This window comes from Terrapene carolina, unplaced genomic scaffold (genome assembly GCF_002925995.2).
Source record: "Terrapene carolina triunguis isolate 2854851 unplaced genomic scaffold, T_m_triunguis-2.0 Scaffold67, whole genome shotgun sequence".
Taxonomy (NCBI): domain Eukaryota; kingdom Metazoa; phylum Chordata; order Testudines; family Emydidae; genus Terrapene; species Terrapene triunguis.
Genome location: NW_020664418.1, coordinates 33,027,427 through 33,044,526, shown reverse-complemented (window position 1 = coordinate 33,044,526; position 17,100 = coordinate 33,027,427). Strand labels below are relative to the sequence as shown.

Here is a 17,100-nt window from a genome sequence, read left to right as displayed (position 1 = left end):
TGTCCCAGACCTAGCGGAGGTTAGAGCAGCAAACCCCTAGTCTGCTGTAACCGGTGCCAGCTGAATATGGTCCTCAAGGGACCATGCACCAGCTAGGAGGAACTGGAGCACAATGTGCTCCAGATACTCCCTTCCCATCACTTGCCTGCCCTCTTTACCAGGGACTGTAGGGAGCAAGGTACAAAGGGTATAGAATCTGCCCCAAAGTATTGATTACGGCCCCTTTACATTCTGGCACTCAGGCCAAGAAGGTTGGACACTACTGATTTAGGGCCTTGAGGACTTCAGCTTGGACACCGACAGCTTTTAGAATGGTGTGTTTCCTTTGTTATGCAAATGCCAGTGCCTTAAAACTGGTGCTGCTTTCTATCTCAGATCGACAATACATAAATTGTCTTAGAACTGTGCTTATTGCAGGTGGGCAAGAAAACTTATTTCAGTCAATCCACTGTAACACATGTGGTTCTAAATACCATTGACTCTGTGATAAATGTGCTCTTATATTTGGCATAGCTTTAACATACCAGTTTTTATTGTTTTTCCATGATTCTCTTTCACGCAAATAAAGCTGAAACACAAGATCCTTTGCATGGAAAGTGTATCGATAGGAATATGCAAACTTCACTTTCCTTAGTTTTATATCTACCACTTCAAATTATCTTTGAAGTTGCTATGCTACTCTGAGGACTGACACTAGGGGCTGCATGAGCTGGGCATTCCATATGAAAATATCACCTTTACAGAGGCTTTTAACCTCTGACAACCTGAGTCACAAGCATCTCCCTGCTGGTCTTGAACCCCACTCTTATATGGCATCACACTGTGCTACTAGCCAAGCCATCAAGACCAATTGCCATTCAGCAATAGACACATTTGGAATCAATTCAGATTTGGAACTGATTTAAAAGTCATTTAGATTTAGGTAAGGAACTCGTTAAAAAAAAAAGCACAACAAACTAGTTTAAACATTGAACCAGTTATTTACACACATAAGCTACATATTGAAATGGTTTAAAATCTGAACCAATTAATCTCAAACAGAATCAATTTGGTAAAGATACCAAACACATTTAAGTGCTTCATTGGATGAGGAATTTTCCTCACCATTTGCTGGCTTCCTCACCGCTGAAATTTAATTCAGAAGATATTTGATAAAGCTTTCTCACTGCCTATTAGCCATGACATCATTGCATTCCCCTGTAAAAGTATTGAGTGAATATAGTCCTTTAATTTTAGTGTCTTCCACAACGTTGAGTAGGGAAATATTATGCATTTGTTCTTCCCTCTTTGTGTCCCCAGGAGCTTTGAAAATGCTCTTCTGTTGGGAATATAGAGCAAACTCTAAAGAGTTGTCATCACTATGTCAGACATTTCGGCCCACTTAAATTCACACTTAGCTATCAACATGTCTGAATGGGTCATCCCATACCAAAAAGAGACACAACAAAATAACTCTTTCTTTCTCTTCCCTTGAGTGAATATTCCTTCAAAACGCTTCCCAGGACTCAGCTGTTCAAATACCTTGTCGATGAGTAAACAATGAGCTAAACTTCAATGGGAAATTGTGCCAAACCTGTACCTGACACAGGGTAGAATTGTTCTTTTTAAATCCTAAAGAATTTTAAAGAACATTTAGAGCTAATGATGTGCCAAACTGACATCATTATTCTTCTAGGGACAAGAAAAGAGTGACATCTTTGTGCCATTCCAACCCTTTACTCTTTTCCTGTCAGGGCCAGCAATGATGCCCAGCAGTGATTGTTGTTCTCTGTGACACTTGTTTATTTGTAAATGGATGGAGATGATCATCCAGGTTCCTTCATGTAGACCACAGACTAGCCATCGGGTGCTGATAATTTTTGCCAGTCTGGGTCAGATTAAAAGCAATGATTAAAAAGAGAGAGAGCCCATATCCCGTTATCAGACCCCAGATCTGACCACTTTCCAAGTGCACCCCATCTATGGTGCTGGTTACAAAAAAGGTTGGTTTACCCCCACTCCAACCCTCTGTGCACCAGTAATGGAATAGGAAAATATACACTCCAGAGAACTAGTAGAGGATGCCTAGCTGATGCATTTGCCAGGAACAGTGGCTTCAATGGAACATGATTTGCCAACCCCTCTGTGGGGAAATGTATACTAATCCCTTTAAAATGGCATAGGAATGAGTTCTGGGCCCTCTTGAATCATCCTGCATTGCACCAGAACTGATTTGATGTTTGTGAACACTGAGACAAACTGATAAAAGTGTCAGTTTGAATGAAAACAGAACAAGCTGTCAAGTTAATCAGCCACAATTCATACCTGAGTCATGCAGCCACATGAGTTTTTTGTCATGTCCAGCATGGTATGAGTTGGACACTTTTACTGACTCCTTGGACTTTCCATCATTTATTGTAACAGGAAATACTTTGTAATTATTCATTTCCATCACTGGTTCATCCCACGTGCACCATTTTTCTCCTTATGCCGTCAGAGGGAAGTGCGGTTATATGAATCACGTCTCATGTATTCAGCTCCAATGCTGCTAAGGAGGAAAAAATTACAAGCAATGATAATGTCAGCACAGTCAATATTGTTTGTCTTTGCAGAGCCATAAACAACATCATGAGGATATTTTTTAAAAGGTCTTGCTGACAGCTCTGGTAAATTTAAGCAATCAGGGTACAGAGATGAATAGTATTTTCCTGTTACACACACTCTATCTCTGTCTTTTAGCCTGTAAAACTGTTTAATTAACCTAGTGTCAAATCCTCTGATTTCCCTCCAATAGACTAACACAGGGCTCAAAACATGTCTTCATTTTTATACAGTCTGCTCTTAAAATATTTGTATTTAACGTTCATCCACCCCTTTATTTACCCTAAGCCCAAAATATATTTAGACTCACAAGAAGCACACAACCACAAAAAGGGAACAGAGAGCATTCCACACTGGAGGATCAATTTTTGCTCTAATATAGAAAGTATGCACATAAAAAGTTATTCTTCAGGAAATTTCTACAAAAGCCTGGATTGTACATGATGGTTCTTTTAGGACAGCTTTGAGTTTAAACATTGAACAGTTTAAGGGGGCCGAACACAGCTCTCAATGGGTGTAAGTCGAAGCAGAATTTGGCTCATGGGCATCATGCATGCAGCATTTAGCAGGGACCATCTGTTAGAATCCAGTGGGCATATCTCATATGATCAATTTTCCTGCCCTTCCTTACCTTGGGCATTAGCATGTCTCAGTCTCCCCGATCTTTCATGTCTATTTACTGGGTGAAAGCCTGACTCCATTCAAGCCACCAGGGGCCAAGCTTTCATCCACTCTTTTACTCAGTTCTAGAGATGCTCTCCCCCAGAATAACTCCTTTGCAGTATCACATGGTACTGACAATGGGCCATCTTCTGTGCCATTTTACACACCAGTGGAGTCAAGAGGATTACACAGTGTGCACTTAATGCACATTTGGATTGCTGACTTTGAGATGGTCACATGTATTCAGTAATCTTTTAGGCTAATTGGATGTTTCTCCCGTTCCATGCTTAGTTTTTGAATATAATTTATTTGTGCCTAATCATGGAGGTTTGCGTTAGGTTTTGTTGGTGCTGTCACATGATCAGCCACTCCAAGAGCCTCAGTGAAACCATATGAACCTTTGTGTAGTTTGGCCTTTTTCACATTCACCCCCAAATACCAAAGAGCACTAACTAGTCCATAGTGGACCGAAAATCTTTAGTTTACAAAAAGCCGTTTTTGAGTTACTGGAAAGCTGCAACATTCCAAAACTGCCAACTGCTCTTCCTTTTGTCCTCCAATAGTTATTAAGAGAAACAGTTTCAAAATTAAAGCAAAAATTCCATCATAGACTGCTATTTGTTGGTTTCATTCTGAGGTGCATTCTCCCAGTTTAGTCATCTAAAGATTAAAGATGGGTCTGAGCCACAAAGTTTTTTGTATCTGAAACTGGAGCCAAACTTCCTTAAGTCTGGGCATAGCTGGCTCCTAGGATTGAGGTCACACCCTACAGGCCCGACCCTGTAAGATGCTGAGGGTTTTCTGAGAAGTACTGAGCTCCTTCTGTGAGAGCTGAGGGAGTCGGCACCTCTTAGGAAGCATTCAGCATCATGCAAGCCCTGCTAGTGGTGGGATGAGTCTCCACGTTTGAATCCTGATCCTAATCACAACTTTCCTGAAGCTAATAATGGGTATCCAGATCTGGGGAGTTGCTTTGGGGCCATCTTTGCTGAAAGTAATGGCTGATGTAGCAAGGATACACTAGGCACTTTCATGCTGGTTAGTACTGCTAGGCAACTAAAATTTGAAGCCACGGACAGCATTTTAATGAATGTTTGCTGGGCCGCCTCCTGTTCTCTGAACAAGGAACAATAAGTTGAGAGGTTTTCTGAACAGCGGTTAATGAGGAAGGATAAGTTATGAAAGAATGTTAAGGAAACCCATAACTATGGGTGCAGCACACACACTTCCTTTGGAAAGGAAGTGTGCTGTTTGCCTTATTTTCCATTTCATGCAGTGTTTAAATGATCGCCGATTAATTTGTTTAATGAGGAAACCCCTGTGATCAGTATTCTAGAAGTAACAATAGCTTGGCCTGCATTCTGCCTGCAAGGCAACATGCAATATGCCCAGGCCCATTAAAGCATAGACACTACCGCTTCACCCAGAGGTGGTTTTTGTTTTGTTCTGTTTTTTCAAAAAAAGTAAAAATACTGTAACCATAATAAGCATTTTATTTATGCCATGAGTCCACGCCCTTGGTACGCATTCCTTTCCCACCAATAGTCCTCCATCAGGCATTCACTTTAAAAGAGTGTTACAAACCACTGGTATAAATTGTTATGACATCTGAATGTATTTTTTCATTTAGCAGATGTATTGGTTTAAGATGTTCAATAACTGTTGTTTGTTTTGTGGGGTTTCTATTAATTATGTCATTGATTTGGTCTGCATATTTGTCTGAAGGGTTTTGGCCCAGCTGTGTGTGGTACCCAGGAAGGGACAGTACCTAATGATACCTTTGGCATAATTATCCTTATGCTCTGTCTGCAGAGGCTTTACTGCATTGCTGCAATGTTTTTTTATCTGCATTTTCTAGGTACAAGGCTGTAATCCTGGCAGCTAATCATTTTGGTCGATTTTTTACTGGTCAGATAACAGCAGCTGGAAAGGTGCCTCCTGCAAAGGTATGGATTGTACAGATGAGATGTGTGGAGTAAAATTCTGTACTGAGTGTCCTGACTGACAGTGTAGTCAGGGAGTGCAACTCCATCATATGACCTTTCTAGGAAATCTAGGGTATAGCCGTTACAGTTCCCTTTGTTGCAACTTTATTTGTACTAGGGCCGGATTGTACCTGTTCCTTACACGGGTGGGTGGGGCATAAGGAGCCTTCCCCCCCATGTGTCCCCTCCCCCGCTGCCCCAGAGACCAGATATAATTGCAGTACCTGAGCTCTCCAGATTGCAGAGACTGCTCTCCACTAGAACTTCCTAAGGTACTAGCCTTCTCAAAGGGGGCTGAGTGGAAACTGTGACGAGTTGAATCACAGAAACCCCCCTGGGAGCTGCCACCCAATATGCCAAGACTACTTCTGCTCCCTGCTTTCCCTGCCAGCTCAGGACTCCAGCACCCTGTCTTGCTGAGCCAGACACACCCGTCTGCTCAAACAAAGACCCAGGGGCTGAATTACTTGCCCCAAAGCTGCAGGTTTACCTGAAAACAGCTCACAGAAGTGTGCTTGTCTTTAGCACTCAGATGCCCAACTCTCAATGGGGTCTAAACCCAAATAAATCTGTTTTACCCTTTATAAAGCTTATGCATGGTAAACTCATAAATTATTCACCCTCTATAACACTGATAGAGAGATACGCACAGTTGTTTGCTCCCCCAGGTATTAATACATACTCTGAGTTAATTAATAAGTAAAAAGTGATTTTATTAAATTCAGAAAGTAGGATTTAAGTGGTTCCAAGTAGTAACAGACAAAACAAAGTAAGTCACCAAGCAAAATAAAATAAAATGCGCAAATCTATGTCTAATCAACCTGAATACAGATAATCTCACCCTTAGAACTGCTTCAGTAAGTTTTTTCCTCAGACTGGACACCTTCCAGGCCTGGGCACAATTCTTTCCCCTGGTACAGCTCTTGTTCCAGCTCAGGTGGTAGCTAGGGGATTCTTCATGATGGCTCCTCTCCTCTCCCTCCCTTTGTTCTGTTCCACCCCTTTATATATCTTTTGCATAAGGTGGGAATCCTTTGTCCCTCTGGGTTTCCACCCCCCCCTCACTGAAAAAGCACCAGGTTAAAGATGGATTCCAGTTCAGGTGACATGATCACATGTCACTGCAAGACTTCATTAGCCACTTGCCAGCACACACATATACAGGAAGACTCACAGGTAAAACACAGCCATCTACAGACAATGGTCCTGTTTAATGGGAGTCATCAAGATTCCAAACCACCATTAATGGCCCACACTTTGCATAATTACAATAGGCCCTCAGAGTTCTATTTTATATTTCTAGTTCCAGATACAAGAATGGTACACCTATACAAATAGGATGATCACACTCAGTAGATTATAAGCTTTGTAATGATACCTTACAAGAGACCTTCTGCATGAAGCATATCCCAGTTACATTATATTCACTTATTACCATATTTTTATAAAACCATATAGACTGCACAACGTCACAGAAACAGGGGCACTTCCAGAGCTGGATGGCTGCCGTGCGGATTGTTCACAGCAATCCCATGTGAGGGTGGTGCACTGGGTCCACTTTTTCTGTGTGGGTAGGAGCTCTCAGAGCTCCTTCTGGAGAGGTGCAGCTCCACACTGCCCCAAGCACAGGTTTATGCCTAATATGGCTGATAGCAGGCCAAATTCTGCTCTCCTCTACACAAGTGCAATGCCTCTGAGGTGAAAGGGAGTTGCCTACATTGCACTTCCGTTGGCAAAACTTTTGTCGGTTACGGGTGTGAAAAAAACACCCCCCGACTGACAAAAGTTTTACCGACAAAAAGCACCAGTGTGGACAGCACTTTATTGTTGGGGGAAGATCTCCCACCAGCAAAGCTACCGCTCCTCGTTGGGGGTGGTTCTATTTTGTCTTCTGCTGACAAAGAGTGACTACACTGCGTACCTTACAGCTGCACTGCTGTAGCGGCACAACTATGCCGCTGTAGGGTGCGTAGAGTAGATATGGCCTTAGAGGAGAACTTGGCCCTAGTTCTGTTCTAACTTGGCTTTTCGAAGCATTTTGGCAAATGTTTGATCCTATGAAATCATTTAAGTGCCACAAATGCATTTAATCACATCACGCCTAGAGACAGATATTCATGAGAGGTTTGTGTGTGTGTGTGTTTGTTTGTTTAAGGAAAATAATCCCCCAACAAAATATGTTATTCAACAAGGGACTGATACCATTTCAGTAGGAGTTGAAGTTTACATTACACTCTGAGGGCAGAATTTTATCTATAACAGAGGTGGGCAAACTACGGCCCGTGGGCCACATCCAGCCCGTGGGACCCTCCTGCCCGTCCCCGAGCTCCTAGCCCGGGAGGTTAGCCACGGGCTCCTCCCCTGCTGTTCCCCCTCCCCCGCAGCCTCAGCTCACTGCGCCGCCAGCGCAATGCTCTGGGCGGCAGGGCTACGAGTTCCTGCTGGGCAGCGCAGCTGCAGAGCCCAGCCTGACCCGGTGCTCTGTGCTGCGCGGTGGCGTGGCTGGCTCCAGCTGGACGGCACAGCTGCCTGTCCTGGTGCTCTGGGCGGTGCAGCTGTAGTGCCGCCAGCCACTGGTGCTCCAGGCAGCACGGTAAGGGAGCAGGAGAGTTCGGGGTGGTGGTCCAGGGGCAGGGGTGTGGATAGGGGTTGTGGCAGTCAGACGACGGGGAACAGGAGGCTTGAATGGGGGCAGGGGTCGGGGGCAGTCAAGAATGAGAGGAGGGGTTGGATGGGGTGGGGGGGGCAGTCAGGGGCGGGGGGTCCAGGTGTGGTCAGGGGACAGGGAGGGGTGGATGTCCCGGGGGGCATCAGGGACAGGGCCAGCTCCAGGCACCAGCTTACCAAGCAGGTGGTTGGGGCGGCCACTTCAGAGAGGGGCGGCAGGTCCAGCTATTCGGCGTCAATTCGGCGGAAGGTCCCTCACTCCTGCTCGGAGCGAAGGACCTTCCGCCGAATTGCCGCCGCAGATCGCGATCATGGCTTTTTTGTTTGTTTGTTTGTTTGTTTGTTTGGCTGCTTGGGACGGCCAAAACCCTGGAGCCGGCCCTGGTCAGGGAGCAGGGAACATGGCGGGTTGGATGGGGCAGGAGCCGTTAGGGAGCAAGATGTGCGGGGGGGTGTCAGATATGGGGCCGGGGCCGGGCCACACCTGTCTGTTTGGGGAGGCACAGCCTCCCCTAACCAGCCCTCCATACAATTTCGTTACCCCAATGTGACCCTCAGGCCAAAAAGTTTGCCTGCTCCTGGTCTATAACATCCATCTGGGGAAAAGCCAGACTATAACAGAGCAAAGCATTTAAATAGCTGATTAAATCAGGCCTATTTCCTCCACTACCAATGCTCCAGAGTGAACATTTGAGTCCTGCTGGTGTAGGAAGATTAGCCCTATTCATGTTTTGTTTTACTTAAGGGTTTAAATAGCTAACCATTTTCTACCTGATCTTATTTTGTATATATCACACCTTGTGCAGGTGGTTATTTAAGTACTTACATAGTTGTGATAAGGTTTGAAACTTCCTTGAAGTACTTACATTTAGTAGCATCAGATACTCTTGTAACTTCAAGTGCTTTTGAAGATAAGGGATATAATACACTGGGCATGGAGTGGGGGTAGGACACAGAATACACTTGGCTCACTCTCCATGTGTTTGATCTCTCTAGATGTTGATAATTGGTGGTGGCGTGGCTGGGCTTGCTGCTGCGGGAGCTGCCCGAGCAATGGGAGCCATTGTCAGGGGATTTGACACCAGGTAGGGTAAGAAAATATCCGTTTAGATTCTAAAATACTGTACTTAGGTTTGTATAAAACATCCTGGGCAAAATCCTGCTCTTGGTTACATCCGTGAAATTCCCTTTGAAACTAATGTCTCAAATTCATCTCTGGTGTAAGACCGTGAAGTGAGCACGCAGAAGAGCCAATGAACACATGCGGTATGGGTATACTGGTACATAAATTCCCTGCTTGCACATGTGCCCCAGGCTTATGCACATTCAAGTTGGCTGCATTCAAGTCCAAGGTCTAGTTTGGATCAAAATCCCACTTGCAAGATAATGCAAAATATTATCATTTAGATATGGAAAAAGCCTAATAGTACAGCTGCATATGATATATAACTGGTTTTTTCCAATTCACTGGTAGTTTATTAAGATCTTGAAGTCTTGGTTCAATGAGAAAGTTTAGAAGAAGCTAAGATACCGCTTAGTAATTATGTCCAGGATCCTGAGAGGAGAACCAGAAACCCTGAATTCAGTGTGGCTCTGCTTTGGTGCAGAGCTTCGCTCATGCAAAATTAGGGCCTATGTTGTTTTTCTTTGCTGTAAATTAATGTAACAGAGTTTGCGAACTGCTGTCATCTTGCAACTGGTAATGTAATCATGCAATGTCTGCCTTGATAAAATAGCAAACTGCAATAATCCAATATCTGTCATCTCTGTACTTTGCATGCAGGCTGCCAGCACTGGAGCAGTTTAAATCCCTTGGAGCAGAACCTCTCGAAGTGAATATTGCTGAAACTGGAGAAGGTGTTGGAGGCTATGCAAAAGAAATGTCCAAAGAATTTATTGAAGCAGAAATGGCATTATTTGCCAAACAGTGTAAAGAGGTGGATATTCTTATTAGTACTGCCCTTATACCAGGTAAGGTGCAGCTTTATGATTATTGCAGACTTAAATATATGTTCCTATGAACATTTCCAGATTAGTGATATGAATACAGTTAGACAATCAATAGTAATTATGGATGAATAAGGGCTTCAGGTTTGGGCTCCAGTTAATATTTATTTCATGGATTAGAATGGCTTCTTTTGAATTGTCTAGGTTTAGTATGATTAGTATTTTATTATTTATTTCCAGTAGCACCCACAATATACTAGATGTTTTCCTTGCACATCTTCAGTTTCTGTGGTAGAATCTTGCTGTATACAATGATAACAATTAGTAGATTTTTACTTTTATTTTTTAATTTGCAATAGGGAAAAAAGCCCCAATCCTAATCACAAAGAATATGGTAGAGTCAATGAAGGATGGATCGGTAATTGTGGATCTTGCATCTGAGGCTGGTGGCAATGTGGAAACGACTCATCCTGGAGAGCTTTATATTCACGAGGTCTGTAGAATAAAAGTCAACGCTTATTAGAAATGGTTGAAGTGCATATAAAATTGAAACAATATTGCAATTGTCTGAAGAAACTAAAAAGTAATAAACATTCTAGTAACAAAGCACTGGCCATGTTTCCTTGAAGCCATTGCATGTCTGTCATGAATACTTACTATTGTGTGGCAGGATAATAAAGCAGAGTCTTTCACTTCACAAGTAATGAAACCACAAATTGGAATACTGTCCAGACACCATTCCATCTTTGAAGATTTTATGCTTTGTGATTTTTATAAGCATGGTTACAGTGTTTTTAATAACCGTATTCATAAATGCCCTTAAATTCATCCCCAGAGCTTTACTAACAAAACGGTGGAGCTGTCCAAAGTCCAAGTATAGTAAAAGCAAAGGAAATTTGACTTAGAGGTTCATTTTATTTAATCACTTATAAAACTAACAATGGTCAATTTCACTATTTAACAATATTGAACTGTCAATTTTAACATAGAAAATTGCCATTTTTAGATGAAGTTTGATTTCATCTGTACAATGTAGAACTGTAAAATGATATAAAGGTGTAATTATTTGTCTGTTGCTAAAACATATATTTAATCTGAATTGTTACAAAGGACCAGATTAAGGCACTTTTCCATAACTATCTTCCCCTTCCCAGTATGGCCAGCCCCAAGACTACAAAAATCATGGAGTCAGGCTCCAAAAATAATGATGTGTAAAAATATTAAATATTGAGGGTTTTTTATTTGCCTCCTGGTGTTGGAACATTTAGGGTTCATGTTTTCAAGTGTTTCTCTGCTGCCATGAGGGTTAGAAACTTACTTTTTTCAGTGAAAGCTGAGACTCTAGTTGCAACATGTTTCTAGCAGCTGGGGCTCTACGAAATATGCTAAATATCATGAGACGCATAATAAAATTCTGAGAGTTGGCAACTTTGCCTACCTGTGCCGCTGGACTCTCCAGGCTGGCCTAGCTGACTTCCCCTCCATCTGTGCATCCTTTGAGTTTATCTAAGGCTTATAATAAGACCTACCGGTACAAACCAGCTGCTGGTTGGGCCTGGTTTGGGTTACTCACTTGGGTTTATCTCCCAGTCCTGTGCTTAATAGGACTGGTTGGGAATTTTCCATCAAAATAATTTTTGATGGAAAATGTGGTATCTGCAAAATCAATATTTCCCCTCTGACAATTTAGATCTTGCTGAAATGTTTTGATTTTCCATCAGGAAAATTGAAACAAAATATTTCATTTTTGGGTCAGGTTGTTCTAAATGAAAGTATTTCACTTTGTTGAACTGAATTGAAATGTTTTGTTTTGGATCAGCTGAAGATTAATCTGTATCTGCCTGAAGGGCTGTGGACCTCATGGGAGTTGTAGTTTGGGTACCCCAAGACCCCATTCTCCCCTGTGGTCTAGTCTCCCTGGCTGGACTACTGTCCAACCATGCACAGCCCTAGTGCTCAGGCTGTAGTTGGTCTTGCTTTGTTTCCTCAGGTATCATCAGGAGTGTGAGGCCTGCCTGCCTCTTTACAAAGATATAAGGACAACTGTTTGAAAAGATAAAAATGTAAAGGAGGGGCAGCTCTCTACTCATGGTAATGAGAACCTGAAGTAGGGAATGAAGATCCAGCAGGCAAACACACAGAGCTTAGGGCTTTAGCCAATATCTTTCTGTTGATTAAGAGGAAGCTTTCCCTGGGAGCAGAATAGCCCATAACTGCTTACTGTAGGGTTTCAGATAGTGGGGACTGTATGAACACTATGAATGTTACATGCAGTGTTACAGCTGTTCATTTAATTTTCCACCCTAACTAGTTCCAAAACCATTAACTCCAGCAGTAGCTTTAGAGTCCTGAACTATGACAACAAATATTCTTGAAGAAGATAACATTCCTGATGTGTAATTGTTCTCTGAACAGAGAGCAATGATAGACCACTATTCCCTGCCGACCTCCCATCAGAGATGAGGTCTCTCTGTAATCCTTTCTAATTTTTCCCAAACTTCAGAATTTTGTACCTTTGTCTTTGAAAGGAACTGACGTTTGAAGCCACTAGGGGTCACTGTGGCTTCACTGCAGGGGAGGCACACAAAGCCCCCTGTAGGAGCCAATGGCTGTGCAAGCTGTTAGGATGGGATATACTAAATGAACAATTGAAATGGGGCATAGAGCCTTAATAGCATCATTAGAGCCTCCACAATATTCTAGACAGGGGCTAGTAGGATGGGGCTGTGTTCTGGAAAGTCAGCTGCAAAGAGCAGTCCCAGCTATGGTGTTTCAGTATCAACTTGCACTGATATTGTCTGTGGTTGCCATACTTGAATATTATATCCTTTGCCTTACTCCTGAACATGTGTTGGAGCCAGCACCTGTGGCTACATATGGGATAAGTTGGCAGCTGCACAATCCAGATGGCTAATAATGGAATGCGTTATAATGAGGATAAATTAAAAGAAAAAAACCCCAAGAATTTTGGGCACAGCATCCAAGGTAGAGCATATGCAGTTGTTTTGAGAGTATAGGCTTCGAATTATTTTATTTTCAATAGTCCACATACTTAAGCTTTAATACTGTGAGATGTTGGTAAGGAAATTTTATCCTCTTCTGTGTGTTTGCAAAGAATAGAAAATGAAGGTATCTAAAATCATATCTTCCTTTTGGAACTAATTGGAGTGCAGTTAACCTGGGAAACATATTGTGCAATGTGATCTTTATCAGACAAACAAAAGGTGTTTTCAAACTTTAAAAAGCGCTTGACTTCTTATTCTCAAAATAAGCACCATATGGTTCCCCAACTGGCCTCCCAGCTTGTTCGGTTTCTGGCTTGCTGACAAAATTGCTGATTTTTTGGGGGTTTTTTTGTTCAGACATCAGAGTAAGCTATTAGTTTTAAAAGAGAGCCCTTAACTTGTAAAACAAAGCGTTGGAAAGAAGTGTCTGCAGTAATATGTGAATTTGATTTATAAGCATTTGTAAAATATGCATCAGGTCTGTGGAGAACACATGAAAAGTTTTCAAGATAATACATGAAAAGGTTTGACATACATTTATTTTTCTTTCTCATCAGGGTGTGGTTCACATTGGTTATACAGATTTGCCAAGTAGAATGGCAACTCAGGCCAGTAGCCTGTATTCCAACAACATCTTGAAATTATTAAAAGCTATTTCTCCTGACAAAGAATATTTTCATTTTGAGCCAAAAGATAATTTTGATTATGGGACTATTGATCATGTCATTAGAGGAACCATGGTAATGAAGGTGAGTTTTAAGCTCATTTTTAAATTGCTGATAAATGGGTATAAAAATGTATTAGGAAGGACATAAATGTTCCTATTAGCCAATCCAGGAAATCATCTCAATGGCTAGATCTTATAATATTCATAATGGTGCAATGCAGGCAGTTTATATTTTAAATGTTCCAAGCACTAAGATATTTAGGGGCAAAATATAGATTAATAAAAGTCTCAAATGAAAGCTGTGCCATCGATTTGGGATTCAAAAAATAAGAATTCAAGACTGAGGATTGATCCATTAGCTCAGTGATTTGGGAGATATGAATTCAAGTGTCAGATGAGGTTTCTTGCTCTGGGATCAATATGTGCTGGGAACATGAGAGGATGTATTCAGCCAAGGAGTGAGATGGGTGGGTGGAAGTGTGAGCTATGCATGGTTCTTGAAATAATGTCGGTTAGTGTTAACATTGGAAGGCTTCTTTATTGACTGGAGGATGTTTCTGCGATGCAGTCACATCAGTGTGGGAGGAACAAGGGCACTGTTGCTTAAGACAGTAATATTCTTCTGAAGCAGTAGCGTTCAACCCTCAGTGTATGGAAAGGAAAATGGGATAGACTGCAACCCCATACAACTGCCCCTCAACATCCTCCAGAGTCTATCTTAGTAGCAGAAATCACCATCCTTTCATAAATCTGCTGCCCCTGTCACTGAGGGAGAAGGGGCAAGGAAACTGAACAGGCAATGAAATGACAATTAAGATCACTTGTGTGTTGACTGAGATTTTTTCCAAACAAGAGAAATTTCTTTGGCTAGACTGATTTTTTTTGCAAGGATGTTTATTTTGGATGGAATGTAGAGTAAGGAGTATTTCTGTTGATAAGGTGAATTCACAAGGATCCATATCTGCCTTCAGGTATCATTAGACCAAAGCATAGTCATGCACAATAATTAAATATTGGCAGGCTGAAACTAATGTGTGTCAGAGGAGTTGTTAGAGAGAAATGTAATAGACCTAAAAGATATCAGGCCAGATGCTGTGCTGCAACTCACGGGGCTGGAGAGGCCAAAGGTGCTTTTCACCACCGACTGAATGCAGCAATCAATGCTAATTTGCAGCCCTAAGGTTATTTAATTAAAAGATAGATTTAAAAAATTCTAATTTATTAAAACCAGGATCTTTACAATCAGCTCGGCTGTTCTCAGTGGTGGCAGATGACAGAACAAGGAGCAATGGTCTCAAGTTGCAGTGGGGGAGGTCTAGGTTGGATATTAGGAAAAACTTTTTCACTAGGAGGGTGGTGAAGCACTGGAATGCGTTACCTAGGGAGGTGGTGGAGTCTCCTTCTTTGGAGGTTTTTAAGGCCCGGCTTGACAAAGCCCTGGCTGGGATGATTTACTTGGGAATTGGTCCTGCTTTGAGCAGGGGGTTGGACTAGATGACCTCCTGAGGTCCCTTCCAACCCTGATATTCTATGATTCTATGATCTTTACAATAAAGTTATCTGTGCTCTTTCATTGGTGTAATAAAAAATAAAGGCCAAATCCTGTATCTTTACTCATCTGAGTAAGCCCTGTGCCTTCACTGAGCCAACGCCTATGAGTATATGTCATAGGATCCGACCCTAATATAATGGAGGGCAAAATGCCACAGGAATCCATCATAGTCATTGTCTTGTTCTGTCACAGGAAGGTAAGAATTTATTTCCAGCACCTTTACCAAGAACAATGCCACCTTCTGTCCCTGCTAAACAAAAAACTGTGCAAGAACTAGAATCTGAGAAAAAAGCCTCCATCTCACCATTCAGAAAAACCATGACATCAGCTGGAGTTTACACAGCAGGTAAAAATGATTCACCAAGAAATATTTGGCTGCACAATCCATTTTGTTTGCATTTCCTTCAATCTGCATGGCATTTAAACATGTCTTGCTAGGAATAAGTTGTATTTACTTGCAAATAAAACCAACTCCTGAATTGGAGCTATGCACAGTGTCTTAATACTGAGAAGTAGCAGAACAGGTTAAATGATCTGCTAACTTAAATTCCTTTCCATGTGAATGAGAGGCTAGAAAATGGTGGTAGGGTATAGGTTAGTTTTCTGATGTTCTATGTTAAATCATTCCATACTTTGCATAACCAAGAAACTTGCCCTGCTAGTAACTGCATATATAATAAAGAGACAATATTATATCATGTATGGGCCAGATCCAAAGCCCATTGATATGAATGACTCTAACTTCAAAGAGTTTGGAATCAGGCTTTTAATACACTATATATTCCCAAATGTCATTGCCAGTGCTCTGGTTATTATACTTTGAAAAATACTGTGTTAAAATGGAAAATAAACCGGATAACAAAGTTTTGATTTTAGCTAGTAATGTTTTCACTCATAAACAGCATTGCATTATTCTGTCTTTATTAAGTTTCTTTAAAAAGAACAAGGGTAGAATTAATATAAAAATAATCTTTAATGTAAGTGATGACAGGACATTTTAACACACCTTTGTGAGGGCTGTTCATCTTCTGAAATCTTGTGCCAGATAAATGAGCAACAAAAGGAGTAGCCATTAGTCCAAGGAACAGGATTTTCTGGCAGTGGAGAAAATGGATTTTAAAGGGGTGGGGACGGGGTGTGGGGTGGGGGTGGAGGAAGATCTAAGAACTTGCTTTCATTTAGCAAATCTTCCCTAATTCCATCCTTGTGTGGGATCCAAAAAACCTCCCACATGGCCTCATCACAGTGGTTTTGCCATCACTGGGTAATCAGCTTGTAGATAACTTCATTACTGAATCCTGTCCTTGGAGTATAATCACTTTATTATCCCACTCTGGAGATCTGTTTTCTTTGATTAATGCTGCCAAATGCAAGTTTAAATACTTCAATAAAGCCTTCTCAGGCTGGTTAGCACTTCAAAAATTGATACTTCCCCACTAAGAGCCAGTTTCTGTCACCCTTCCTCACGAGTACTACTCTGCTCAGAGGGTGGTCCAATTGATTGTACTGGGTCTTTGTAAGTAGTAAAGTGCTACAGAATGGGGCAGAAACTGACCCTCAGTATATATATATATATATATATATATATATATAATTTCAGCCATGTATCTGTCACGATGGTGCATTCTTTTCTTAGAGGAAAAACAATTTTTGAAATTTGAGTTTGTATGGCCAAGAAGACAAATATTGTACTGAAGGAGATAATAGAGTTTCTACCAGTGGAATATTGTTGAAATGTTTGTGTGGTCTGCTTGTTTCAATAATATACAGCTGCTACACTGTGGTCTTTTTTCCTACTAGAGCATTGAAGGTTGTGAGACGTCATTGGAGAATCAAAGCCATTTTTCATTTTGCTTTTTTTGATCAACTATTCTGCTTTGCTTTGCTCAAGCTAAGTATTTTGCATTTCAGAGATTTTTATTGTTGGCATCTCCAGCTCTGGATCCTAAGGCTGGAACAGATAAATTGGTGAACTGAATTCTACTCTAGGCAAGGTTTAGTTCTGGCAGAAACAAGGAGTAAAAGTTATGCATG

At 41.6% G+C, this 17,100-nt stretch overlaps 1 protein-coding gene across 1 annotated transcript in view; it reads left to right on the top strand.

Annotated features, from left to right (window-relative positions):
• LOC112102551 (NAD(P) transhydrogenase, mitochondrial-like) overlaps positions 1 to 17,100 on the top strand; it is a 73,661-nt gene that overhangs the window by 28,020 nt on the left and 28,541 nt on the right. Inside the window, exons 5-10 of the mRNA XM_024193910.2 lie at positions 5,102 to 5,189; positions 8,892 to 8,980; positions 9,679 to 9,866; positions 10,202 to 10,335; positions 13,405 to 13,596; positions 15,259 to 15,412. Of these exons, the coding sequence (XP_024049678.1) occupies positions 5,102 to 5,189; positions 8,892 to 8,980; positions 9,679 to 9,866; positions 10,202 to 10,335; positions 13,405 to 13,596; positions 15,259 to 15,412 (845 nt within the window). The remainder of the gene's footprint in view (positions 1 to 5,101; positions 5,190 to 8,891; positions 8,981 to 9,678; positions 9,867 to 10,201; positions 10,336 to 13,404; positions 13,597 to 15,258; positions 15,413 to 17,100) is intronic.